Source organism: Lethenteron reissneri, chromosome 27 (assembly GCF_015708825.2).
Source record: "Lethenteron reissneri isolate LAM-NWPU_2019-01 chromosome 27, ASM1570882v1, whole genome shotgun sequence".
In the NCBI taxonomy this organism is placed as follows: Eukaryota; Metazoa; Chordata; class Hyperoartia; order Petromyzontiformes; family Petromyzontidae; genus Lethenteron; species Lethenteron reissneri.
In genome coordinates, this window is record NC_083805.1 from 6,446,374 (window position 1) to 6,457,951 (window position 11,578).

General features: G+C 45.7%; 1 protein-coding gene across 1 annotated transcript; it reads left to right on the forward strand.

Moving 5' to 3' along the window:
• Positions 1 to 543: 543 nt before the first annotated feature.
• On the forward strand, positions 544 to 11,352 carry PLA2G3 (phospholipase A2 group III). Its single transcript, XM_061561266.1, has 4 exons — positions 544 to 1,050; positions 4,269 to 4,401; positions 6,350 to 6,484; positions 7,153 to 11,352. The coding sequence occupies exons 1-4, from the start codon at positions 669 to 671 to the stop codon at positions 7,922 to 7,924; spliced, it is 1,422 nt and encodes a 473-aa protein (XP_061417250.1). The 5' UTR covers positions 544 to 668; the 3' UTR covers positions 7,925 to 11,352.
• The last annotated feature ends 226 nt before the right edge of the window (positions 11,353 to 11,578 follow it).

Below are 11,578 nucleotides of genomic sequence, written 5' to 3' on the forward strand. Positions count from 1 at the left end.
TTAATGAACAAAGCCGTGACACGCGCAACAGACAGCCGTCCTCACAGAAAGACGTGAACTCCCCGGGGGATTCGCCGCACGAAGTGCATCACGATTCGCCGAAACAATGTCGCGCGCCTCTGATCCGGGCGCGCAAATCGGGGGAAAAGTTTAAAACTTGAGCGAGCTGATCGGGAGGACGCCACGGGTCGAGAGCCCCACGCCGCCGCCGCGCGCGTTTTGTGCGTCCGCGTGTCGTGGGATGAATCCACGGAGGCACTTTCTTCGAGAGTACGCACATCGGGCGCGTCGTGTCGTTCATGATGCGATCCATGCGGTGTTTACGTTGACAAGCCAACAGCACGAAACGTGTTGGGTCAACTCCCAACATTTGTTGAGTGTGTTCCCCCCCCCACCTCCTCGTGTTCCTCTCTCGTCTCTCTCCCCTCCCGCCCTCCCCCACGCCGTGCCCGTTTGACGCATCCAGGAGCTCCGGCTATGGGCAGCTGGGGGAGCCGTCACGGCTATAAATACGCAGAACTCCTTCGCAGCCCAAGACAGACACGTCGCCCGCGAACCTTTGCTCCGCTTCCTCGTGAACAAAACAATCGCCACCACCTTCCATCGCGACCTTGTTTCGCTCGCATTATCAGCAGTAGACAAGGCTGCTGCGGCTGCTGCTGCTGCTGATGATGATGATGACGACTCAGCAACAGCTTGTGCTGCTGCTGATGGTTGTTAGCAGTGCCGGCGTCATCACGCGCACTTCTGCAACATTTTTGCTTGAAAATGCGTTCGGCAAAAGTGCCGCTGCCGATGACAAATTGGACTCACCCGTCCGACCTCACGCTCAAAACGGGAGCGCCAATTATTCCAATTTTTTCACGGCCCCATCGTGGAGATTCCTTGAGGCGTCGGGTTCAGCCGGAGTTCTGATCAGCGGCGGCGGCGGCGGCTCTGATGGGGAACCCGGAGCGGACGCGACCCTACGTAGGGTCAGGAGGGGGTTCATCTTCCCCGGCACCATGTGGTGCGGTGCGGGCAACAACGCCAACAGTTACGATGACCTAGGTGAGTGAGCGTTCGCTTTGCCTTGCGACAACAACAACAAACAAACATCCTCTTCATTATCATCATCATCATCTACATAATAAATCTACAGAGCAAGCCATATGTCCATAGGACAATGGATGTACATCCACGATGAGTCCGTAAATAAAATCATCTCTCTTCTATAAACAACTTCATCCATCATCGATCCATTCATAAACTAATCAGTTTATGTAAAGCAATATATAAATCTGTCATTGGTTTATAAAGCCTGTAATCGATTAGTATATCTACACATGAGTCTCATCGCCATCTATTACACTGGTCAAAAAAAAAAACATTTTTTTCTGGCCTGGACTTTTGCAGCTGTTTTAGACTAATTTCAGGGTGCTGATTCCAAATATGATCTCAGATTTGCTCTATTACATCTCATTTTATGCTATCGGCATACCCCATTTTCATTGATTTTACCCGAAATTAACTCTGTCACTTATGATTGCAAGTTGTTGCGAGTCAGTGACTACTTTAGTGTTAAAATATGGTGCTGTATTTTTAGGATAGTGTGTTTATAATATTATTTTATGTAGATATCCACATTTATTGAATATTTTTCTTCTGCAGTTTTTATTGAAAATGCAATATTTGATATCTCAAAAACCTGATGTGATAGACAAAAACTGATGCCAGATTTGGAATCAGCACCCCAAAATTACATTAACACCGTTGAAATACCTTATGCCAGAAAAAGTGTGTTGACCAGTGTTATCAATGTTCAGTTGTCAAGCTATCATTGTGATCGTCATAATTGTGAAACATCGTTAATCGGTCACCCATCGCTATTAATAACGCCACCAGTCAACATCATTGGACGTGTAACATCATCTCCACCCGTAAATATATCAATGTAAAATTCGATCACTTCTAACGTTAATTTACAGTGGCATATAATTGGATTAAGGTCATTGCAGGATTAAGATATGCCACTCTCTCCTGATTCCATTCAGTTGCACATGTGCGTGGCAGTAAAACCACAATAATAAAATGTTCGTGTACAACCCTTTGCCAATCCACTGCTGGATGAAGGCTTCCCCACGGCGTGTCAGTCACGCGGGTTATTTAGAGCATACTTCACCATACGGATCCGTGTGATGTCAGCCATGGCCGAAAATCTAAATTTAGCAGTAATCACATTCTTTATTAAATTATATTTTTTGTACTCAGCCGTAGCCCTTTTTTGTCTACCTATTATCCAGATGAAAACCCTCTCTCTTCAACTTGAAACTAAATATTTGACTATGCAATATCATCATCAGCCATGATCTATCCATCGCTGGATGAAACTCTCGCTCGGTCCCGTCGCCTTTCCTCGCGGCCTTGTTGGCTACGTACGGTGCGAAAGAAATTCAACATACGTACAGGGCAAGCCGTTTAGCGCCAACGCACGAAATTATTTTTGCATCGTTCTATCTCCGCGTCGCACGTACAACTCGGGCATGTTTCATTATTTGGACCCCACTTGCTTGTAAGTCTCGACTGCCGGGTCATCGACCCTACCAGCGGCGAGTCCTGGCCCAAGTTCACTCGTTACCGTTTTCTAACAAAGGTCGAAAGCGGGGAGTGCATTCGCTTTGTCTGCCTGGCCGTCCTTTGTCGCTATCGCTAATGAAATGCATCAGGTGATCAATTAATGTTGAAGAAGAGTGGTCAGGATTTCCCATCCACGTGTTCCTCTTGTGTGTCTGCCTAATCCCGAAAAGGCACTTCTCCACGCGCACTTGTAAGTCTTTGTCTGTCCATCTTTTAAAATGTTTCCCTTTTTAATTCCAGTGCTTAGTGTCAGCTATCTTGTTGTTACTCGTGTGGACTCGGGTCCGTTTGGGATGCGGGGTGGTGCTGGTGGCATGACAGCTGATATGTTGACCCCGTCATAACAGTGACACACCTCCCAAAAGCAGAGTGAACTTGGGTTGGTCAACGGGACATGTGCTGATGCACAGCCCACTCTACCATCCTCACGGCACCGCCCATGGCATCGAAACCTCCACGCATGTTTTGCTACGGCCGACAGTAACCCGATGCTGCTAAGTTTTGATAAGATCGGAGGACAAAGGTGGTCACCCCACAATACATTCGCCCCCGTGCCGTTTGAAGGTGCGTGCTTTAACTTTACCAGGCGCTTGCGAACGACCATATCGCCAGCAATCGAAGTAGGCAAAAGTTTAACGGTATCTTTATGAGCTGGCAAACTGTGAGCTTTGTTGACACGTGGAAAGTAGTGCACAAGGCAAGAGGAAGTTCAGCAACAAAAACATAAACTTAGAATTAGTGATGGCACAGTGATTAGTGTACTGTGCTGTGAGCCAAGGAGGCCTAAGTTGTAATGCCCCTGTCGAGGCTAACATCATTATAGAGACCTGAACTAATTCCTGCCTTTTCCAACCCAGTGTGGTGAAGTATGGTCAAATTACGCCCACAAGGTGGTAGGGGGGGGGCTGCAGTTTATTATTGTATTAACAGGCAGAAGATTGTCAACCATAAAATCGAATTATTACTGTTATTATTATTAGGATTAATTTCCTACATCATTATTTCTGCAAGTGTGTAGTCACCCCTCGTATGGCAAACGTAGTTTCGCTGTAACGTAACATAAAAATGAAGCATCGAATTCAATTTACGTTATATTCCATTTGTGTTTACGGCATTTTTTATCGAAGATTATAAAAAAAAAAACATACTGGGCGGGGATGGGGGGGGGGGGGTCCCGGGGGGGGGGGGTGTCAAGAAATAAAAATCTGGTCTCACGCCTGCACCCACCTACCGGATTATAAGACGCACTCACGACTTGAGCTTTAATATACACCCAGTATAAAACTGAGATGTGCCAATTTAACTAAATCTGGTGAATATCCAAAAAGTGGACTTGTGTGTTAGCTTGCCTCCAGGTCGTGCAACGGTCAGCGCGCTACGCTACGACCAACACCAGCGATGATGATCTGAATCGGTCCTGGGCCTCCCCTAGGTCGACTCAGCCTCAAATGAGTACCTGGTGCGGTGTGTAAACATCATCACTAGGGAGACAAAGGCGGCCGGGCGTGGTGGTGGCCACCCACCTCCCTCTCGTGTGCCAAAGTGCCCGACCTTCATGGGTGCTCCTCGCTAACAGCACTTGCCCCAACAGTCTGTTACAGGCTACACGGGGGCAGCGGGGAGGTAAATCTTTATCTTTGCCTTGCCTCCAGGTGAACTTGCCGAGACCGACCGCTGCTGCCGTGATCATGACCACTGCCCGCAGCTGATCGGCGCCTTTGAGTACAAGTACAGCTATCGCAACTACCGCTGGCACACCATCCTGCACTGCGACTGCGACGCCAGGTAACCCAAGACCCGTGGTGCTGCTACTGCAGAAATTATTTTTTGCATGCCCCCCACCCCACCCTGCCCTGCCGCGACCCCTCCACCCTGTCCGGCCGTGCCCCCCTTTTAAATAAAAAAATCCTACTGGGCTGACAGAAGGTGATATAGACAAAGGAGATTATATAAACGAGCTTTTTTGCACGTCCAAGGACGGGCGTATATTTTTCAGTTAATCTGAAATGTTCAATAGAAAAATTGTTCAGCTCATGATTATTAATGAGGGGGGGGGGGGGTTTGCCCCATGTGGAGTGACGTCACCCGCTAATGGTTATTGGGGAGGGGTGCGGCACGTGGAGTACGCAAACTTCTTGTGCGTTCGTGTAAATTTCCACGCGGGCATGAATATTAATGAAGGGAGGGGGGGGGCTCTTTGAAGTGACGTCACGTACGGATGTAGCACTGTGCTGTGTAGATTTATTTTTTAACGTCACTTTCTGTAAAGAAACGTCACATTTGAAGCGACTTTGCGTAATAAATTACTTAATTCAGCTCGACCTTCCTCTGCGTTAGTGTAAAAATCCACTCACTCATGAATATTAATTAGGGGGGTGGGCCTCATGTGGAGTGACGTCACGCGCGGGACGGACAGACATTTCTGGGTGATTATAGTCGGTAATTGTAGTGAGGATAAGAGAAATGTAGAGATGTCGTAAGACGAAATTCGAGAGACGCAGACCAGCTAGATATGAGAGATATCCATTGGCTTGTGTGTTTATTCGCCTTATCTTGTTCAGGATTTGCGTTCTGAGCTCATATTTGATGCACCCATAATATTTCATAACTCCGTGCCCCTTGACCCACCCGGGGCCCCTAATCTTTTGCTTGGTTTACTTTGGCCTCATGCTGCTATCGTAAACAAACAACACCATCACCATATGTAGGATGTTTTTTGTTTACCAGCATTGCAAGAGATCAACGAAAGGCACACGTTGAACACACAGTTGTTTTTTTAACTACCCATATTTTTTAAATTGTTGTAACAAACGATGCTTACGCATCCGAACAATTGTAAACACAGAGTAATTACGTGACTGCAAATCGATGTTGCAAATTCAACCATTTGTGTAACGATGTGGTGATGAAGGTGAAAGGAAAAGTCATCGCACGGACAATTATGACCATCCAACAGAGAAACGCTTAATGGTCAATGATGGGATTTCTCTGCTTTTCACTGCTCCGAATGTAATTGAGCACGTGTAAGAGGACTTGCAAATTACTTACAAATGGGGAGAAATCATAACAACATCCCCCTCCCCCACTGGCATTATAATGCCCACCTGCAGGGGGTTGCTGTGTGTACACCTTGCGTGCAGCATAGGGACAGCTGCCACTTGGGGTTCCCTCGGCTAGACTACAGCAGGAATGGCTGAGAGGTGGTGTGATGCACGGTGCTTTGAGCTGCCGAGGAATTTAAGCAGCGCCATGTAAATGCAAATTCGTTATCCCTAACCGGTAAATGCGTCTCTTCTTTTGAAATGTCTTACCTAATTGTGCGTCCGTAGTAAATGTAAACCTTTCGCCAACGTGCACTGATCGGAAGTGGTGAAGGATATGTCGGCAACCCCCATGACCGACATGGCATGTGAGGGGCCTTCATCCAGCAGTGGGATGACAACGGTTGTAAATAAATAAACGATAGTACTTACATTTTACAATCGTGCAACTGAATTTCTGTACGGACTACAACTGTAATCCCGGCCACACATTCATTTTCAGCGCGCACACATCAACGTACTGTGGATAAGATTTTGCTCATACGTTTCTTCCGTGTAATGAAATTTACGCAACTTGAAAGTTGCCTGATGCGAGATGTCAAGCTGAGTTGTAGAGAGCCGTGAAGTGCTCTCTAAATAAGGCGAATGCACTTTTGTTCCATTTTAATGTATTCCTTTTCGTGTGATGGCAGTTTTAAACAATGTCTTCGCGACTGCAACAACACAGCATCCAGGAACGTGGGGCAGGCTTACTTCAACATCATAGGCATGCCGTGTTTCACCTTTCACTACGAGCAGCGGTGCACAGAGAGGATGTGGTGGGGGAAGTAAGTGTTTTGCCGCTACCCGAACACTTTGATGCGAGATATTAAAACTGCATGTTTTGGATACGTTGATTCTCCTGTTGGTAGAAATGAACATCTCAATGGAAACATTTGGTGTCCATCATAGCCAGTGAAATTTTTGTTTATTTACAGTATTCACTCTTGGTGTTTTTTTTTACATAATGGCACTAAATATAATTATGGTCATTTGCAGCCCTTTGTCAATGCACTTTTTATGAAGGCTTCTGCATGCGGTGCCAGTCATGGGGATTGTTTAACCATACTTCACCATGCTGGTCAGTGCGGGTTGGTGGAAGGGCGCCCACGTGACCGGTTCAGAATATCACTGGCCACGATGTTCGTCGCGGCTGACAATTGACCCTCGATTGCTTGGTTCATAGTACACTTGTGCCAAACACATAACCCACTATTGTTAAATAATGATGTGTTACTACCCAGATGTAAACAAATTGATAATCTTATATGTATTACAGTGATTAAGAAATACAATTGATATTTCAACGACCCATTTTATTCGAATGTACAAAATACGCTACTTTACACGACACACGAACAAGACCATGGCCATCAGGTGTGAAATCACCGATTACTGAGTAGTGAAACACTTCAGACAGAGCATTGCTGATGTAACTGATTTCTTTTTTCTCTAGGTGCTTGAAGTATGAGGAGCTACCTGTGGCATCCGTGCAAAATCAGAAACCTTTTGACTATGAAGGAATTGAGGTCAGCGGTGAGGTTGAGAACAACGTTGACCCCACGGATGGAGACACAGCGCCAATGAGTGCCCAGCCACTGGACGTTACAACCACGACCGAACATAACCACCGGTTGCCCGCTACGACCGGCACGACTTCACCTCCCAAAACCACGGAGCCAGAGATCCCTCAGCCCAGTGTCACGATTAAAGGCGGCGCATGCAAGAACAAGCAAAGGCACGGGAAAAATAACCGAAAGCATGGCAGAAAATCCATGAGAGGTTTTGGCAACCGTGATGACAACTTTGTTCATCATTTGGAAACAAATGAGGTGCGGGTGAATTCTACCCTTCGGCAGTACACCGGGTCTAAGCGGCGAGGAGGCGGCGGCGGCAAACGCAGAGGCCAGCAGAGGAAGCATCTTGGCAGGAAGAAGGGCATCGGGAAACATCTAAAGTTCGAGCCGTCGATTATTAAGGGGTTGAGCGTAAGAGGCCAATACGGTGCTGTTAATGCCGGAGCAGTGTCTTTGCATGCAGATGTATTTGAAGAAATGTCAAACAGTATTTCTTTACCGACGGTTCAACCGAAACGCTTAAATAGGTTGCGTACAAGGGGCAGAAGGAATGGCAGAAGGAAGGCGGCTCGAAAAACTGGATCGCTGCTAAAACTTATTGCTTGGGTTAGCTCTGCGTTTTCGGGTTGTGCTGCGTGTTGTTCGCCATGAGGTCCGGCGTTTGCTTCACGTGCTGGGAGTGGAACTGAATAGATTCCCGTAGGACAAATCAAAAACAGTTGGACAACACGCGGTCAACAACCTGCACTTGCGGCAGTAGTTTTATTGCTTGGGTTACCTGTTGCGATATAAACCAATCACGACGCTAAAATACATTGAGCTTAACGTATCGTTATTGCTGCCAGTTTCAAACCGAGTCGATGTGATTTCTATATTTACTTTGTGGTGCCTTCCTGGCAAAGATCTGTGCTATCCAAGGCGCCGTTCCATTGAACGCAGCAGCAACAACAACAAAAACCGGCAAAAAAAATATTTTTTAATATAAGTATAAAAATCCTGAAGGGGGGGGGGGGGGAATGTGAGCATGTTAAAGATTATTAAGTCACTTAAAATAATCACCCACAAATCACCACCGTTCCCACACAAGAAACGTGGTTCGAAGTTAAACACGTCCCATTGTGACGCGATCAGCCATCGACGCTGTCCATGTCACGTGGAGCACGTGTACAACACGCACGTGCTGAGATCTCTAGATCTTCATTGGAATTCGTTCTTAACGTAGACGACTTGAAATGCTTCGAGCCTCAACCGAGGACATTTTTAACAATCGTCGGGCGTGCAAGCGTGAAACAGCATAGATTTGTGCTTTGAATTGGGGCGAGGGGGGGGGGGAGTACATTGTTAAACGCGGAAAAGCGTCGCGTGCTGGGTCGCGAGAAATTGAGTTTGGGAACTCCTGGTCGAGTGGAATGCGAAGGCTTTTTTTGGTTGTATCGACAAGAGTCGTGCTAAAGTAGAGGCGTTTACCTTGCCCCTTCTCTTGTTTGGTGGTTGTTTGTGATGAGTTAAAGTTTTTGCCGCACGCTTTTAGTTTTACAAAATTAATTGCAAGCCATGTTTTGGTAGTATTTAGAGCCGATATTATTGTATGACTAATCCGTGGATCCTGGTGTGATAGGGAGGTTTGTCGTCTGCATAGAGGTGATTGTTGCAATCCAAGGGCAGTTATTTGAGTTTTATCAAAAAGTTAATCGACAGTGGTCATGTGGTAGAGCCCCTGAAGATCTCTAGAGGAAATGTTCAAAATGGGGTGATGTGTGGTTGTTAAATGTGAGTGTAGCGGTGTGAAGTTTTTTTTACGTAATTTGTCAACCCTCTGAGAACTTTGTGATGTAAAAGTCCTTGAGTACGGTGCCAATCTGCCGTTATGTGGTGACGGAGGATGATAGCAGTGGGTGTGGCATTATCCATATTTCTAAGTGCTTCGTTTCACGCATCATGGCTGTTCTCTGTGCAAAAGTTCGTGCGAAACAATCGTGGTTTCAATGTAGAAGGTTTGTTCCTATTGATGTGATGGGGAAAGATGTGAGAAAACAATTTCTCCAGTATTTTTTAAATGGAGGGTAAATTAGATTACAAGTTTGTAGCTATTTGGGTCATTGATGTCAAGTGCAGTTTTTTTATCGCAGTGGTATGCTTTAAACGTGCTTGGAATCTTAGTAGGTGGGTAATGAAATATTCACCAAGTGTGCGTTTGCTGGGGTGAGTGTCGTGTAAGGAAGGTTGAGTAGGTGTTGGGATCTGTGGGTTTATCCTGATTGATGTTGTTTACTGTGCTTCGTATGATATTGGAGCAAAATGCTGAAGTGTCGCTCAGCCAGTTTAGCAGCGGATTGGTAAGTTTTTCCTCGGGTTATAGGAGTTGTGATTTGAATTTCTGATATTGTCTGTTTTGTTTTCAAGAAGGATAAGAATTCTATCTTGATTGGAAGCTTTCATAGAATAAGAATTCTGTGATTTGTTATGATACTGTTTTGAGTAATTGATGGGTTTTGGCTGAAAATAATGTAAAAAAGTATTTTTGTAAAGTGTGTTTTGTCGTTGTTTGCGTCTGATTTAATTGTCCATCTCGAATTCCAGTTTGGTTTGGCATTAGTGTTTTTGTTGTAGAATGAGAGTGCTGAATGACGGTTTACTTTGTCACTTGGCAATTAGGGGATATCCTCCAACAACACTCCAATTTGCAACATTGTTGTTTGAATTTGAGTTCCGGGTTTACCATCTATTTGTGTATTTTGTTTGTGCATGTATGTTGAACTTCCTTTGCACCGTACGTAACCAATCGTGCTAATTGGAGGTGCGGGGGAAGGACAACCAACTAAACACAAAAATAAGTTATGAAGAAATTAGCTTTCAATATAGTTAAACGTGCATAGCTCCAGTTGCTTCCTAATATCGGAAGGAAGAGCGTTCCAGACGGCCGCAGAAGCGGACCTCAAAGCGCGCGATGCTTGTGTATGATTGTAGCAATTTGTATCTTTTTTCGATGTGCGAGAGGTATGAGTTTATTGTTGTGCTTTAGGTGAGATCAATTGGTCGGTTGTGCATTAGGTTGCGTGCGTTCGCTTCGCAGTGATGTGGTGGCATATTTTCGTGCAAAGACTTGGCTCAGCGGTCTCGATGCGAGCCCCATCGGCGTTCTCCGTGAGTCCACGGGAAGCGCTTGACGTTGGAGCGCCATCGGGCGCCCTCCTGCTTGCTGACACGGCGGACGTCGCGACGGATCAGTGGCCAAAACACGGCAGGCTGTGGGCTGGGGACTGGGGAACGGCGCCCACAGCGCCATGGGCGACTGGCAGCAATGGAGACGCGCACGTGGCGCACGGCAGTGCCCCCATCGGGACCACGTGAATGGAAGTCCATGCGGGAGCGGCAGTGCGGAATGTCGCCCGCGGTGCTGTTTGCTGCCCTTCTCCAACCATATAAACTGTTGTCGGCTCCGTCTACTTGTGTTCTTGTTTCTGTGGGGGGTTTTCCCCCCACCCCATCCGCACAAGTGATGGTGTCTCCCTTTTGCAACGATTTTCTTCTCGCTGGCCCCTTTTACCACCCAGCACAGTAGTGGTCACTCGCCATTGTCATATCGCACGGGTTGTACTTTATTTGTGATTTAAATGCGTCCAATGCAAAGGCAAATTAACTTGGATTGCAGCTGCCAAGCATGGGAAAACTGCTTGCTTCGGATGAATTAGCGCTTCATTAAAGCTCCTGTGGTCCTTTTAAAAATGATGATGCTCTTGTGGTAAAGTTGCTCGGTTCATTTCATATTTATATACGGTAGTCTTGTAAATTAGCAGATTTTTGTGTATGTAATTGTTTTTCATGTGTTCATTTTCCCAAGTGGATTGTCAAGTGGTGTATTAAAGTGTTTATTTATTTTGAGTCCTTGAATAAATGACTCGAATACAAAAACATCGGTAAATTTCCAATGCTGCATTTACATGTTTAAAATCGAATGTCTCGCATGTAGATTTGTAATGTTTTTTAAGGCATAAAATACTGCAATGTTTATACCTATTTTAATGAACGGTTTTCTGAAAGTGCATTGTAATGTTAAGATGGCGAAAATTGCTACTGCGGCTCTTCTTGTTGTACAGTATTTAGAATCAAAATAAAATGTAAACATGCAAGATCTCAAACAACGTGGCTGTCGAGTGTTTGGCTAGAACCAATGGCACCTAAATGACCATTTGTTTCTAGACTTTAGTTGAATGCAAAAGTTTATACCTACAATTACATTTGACTAGGGGAATGCTGCTGTTGCGTCCTGGTTTGGCCAACAGATTTGCATTCAAAAGGTTCAAA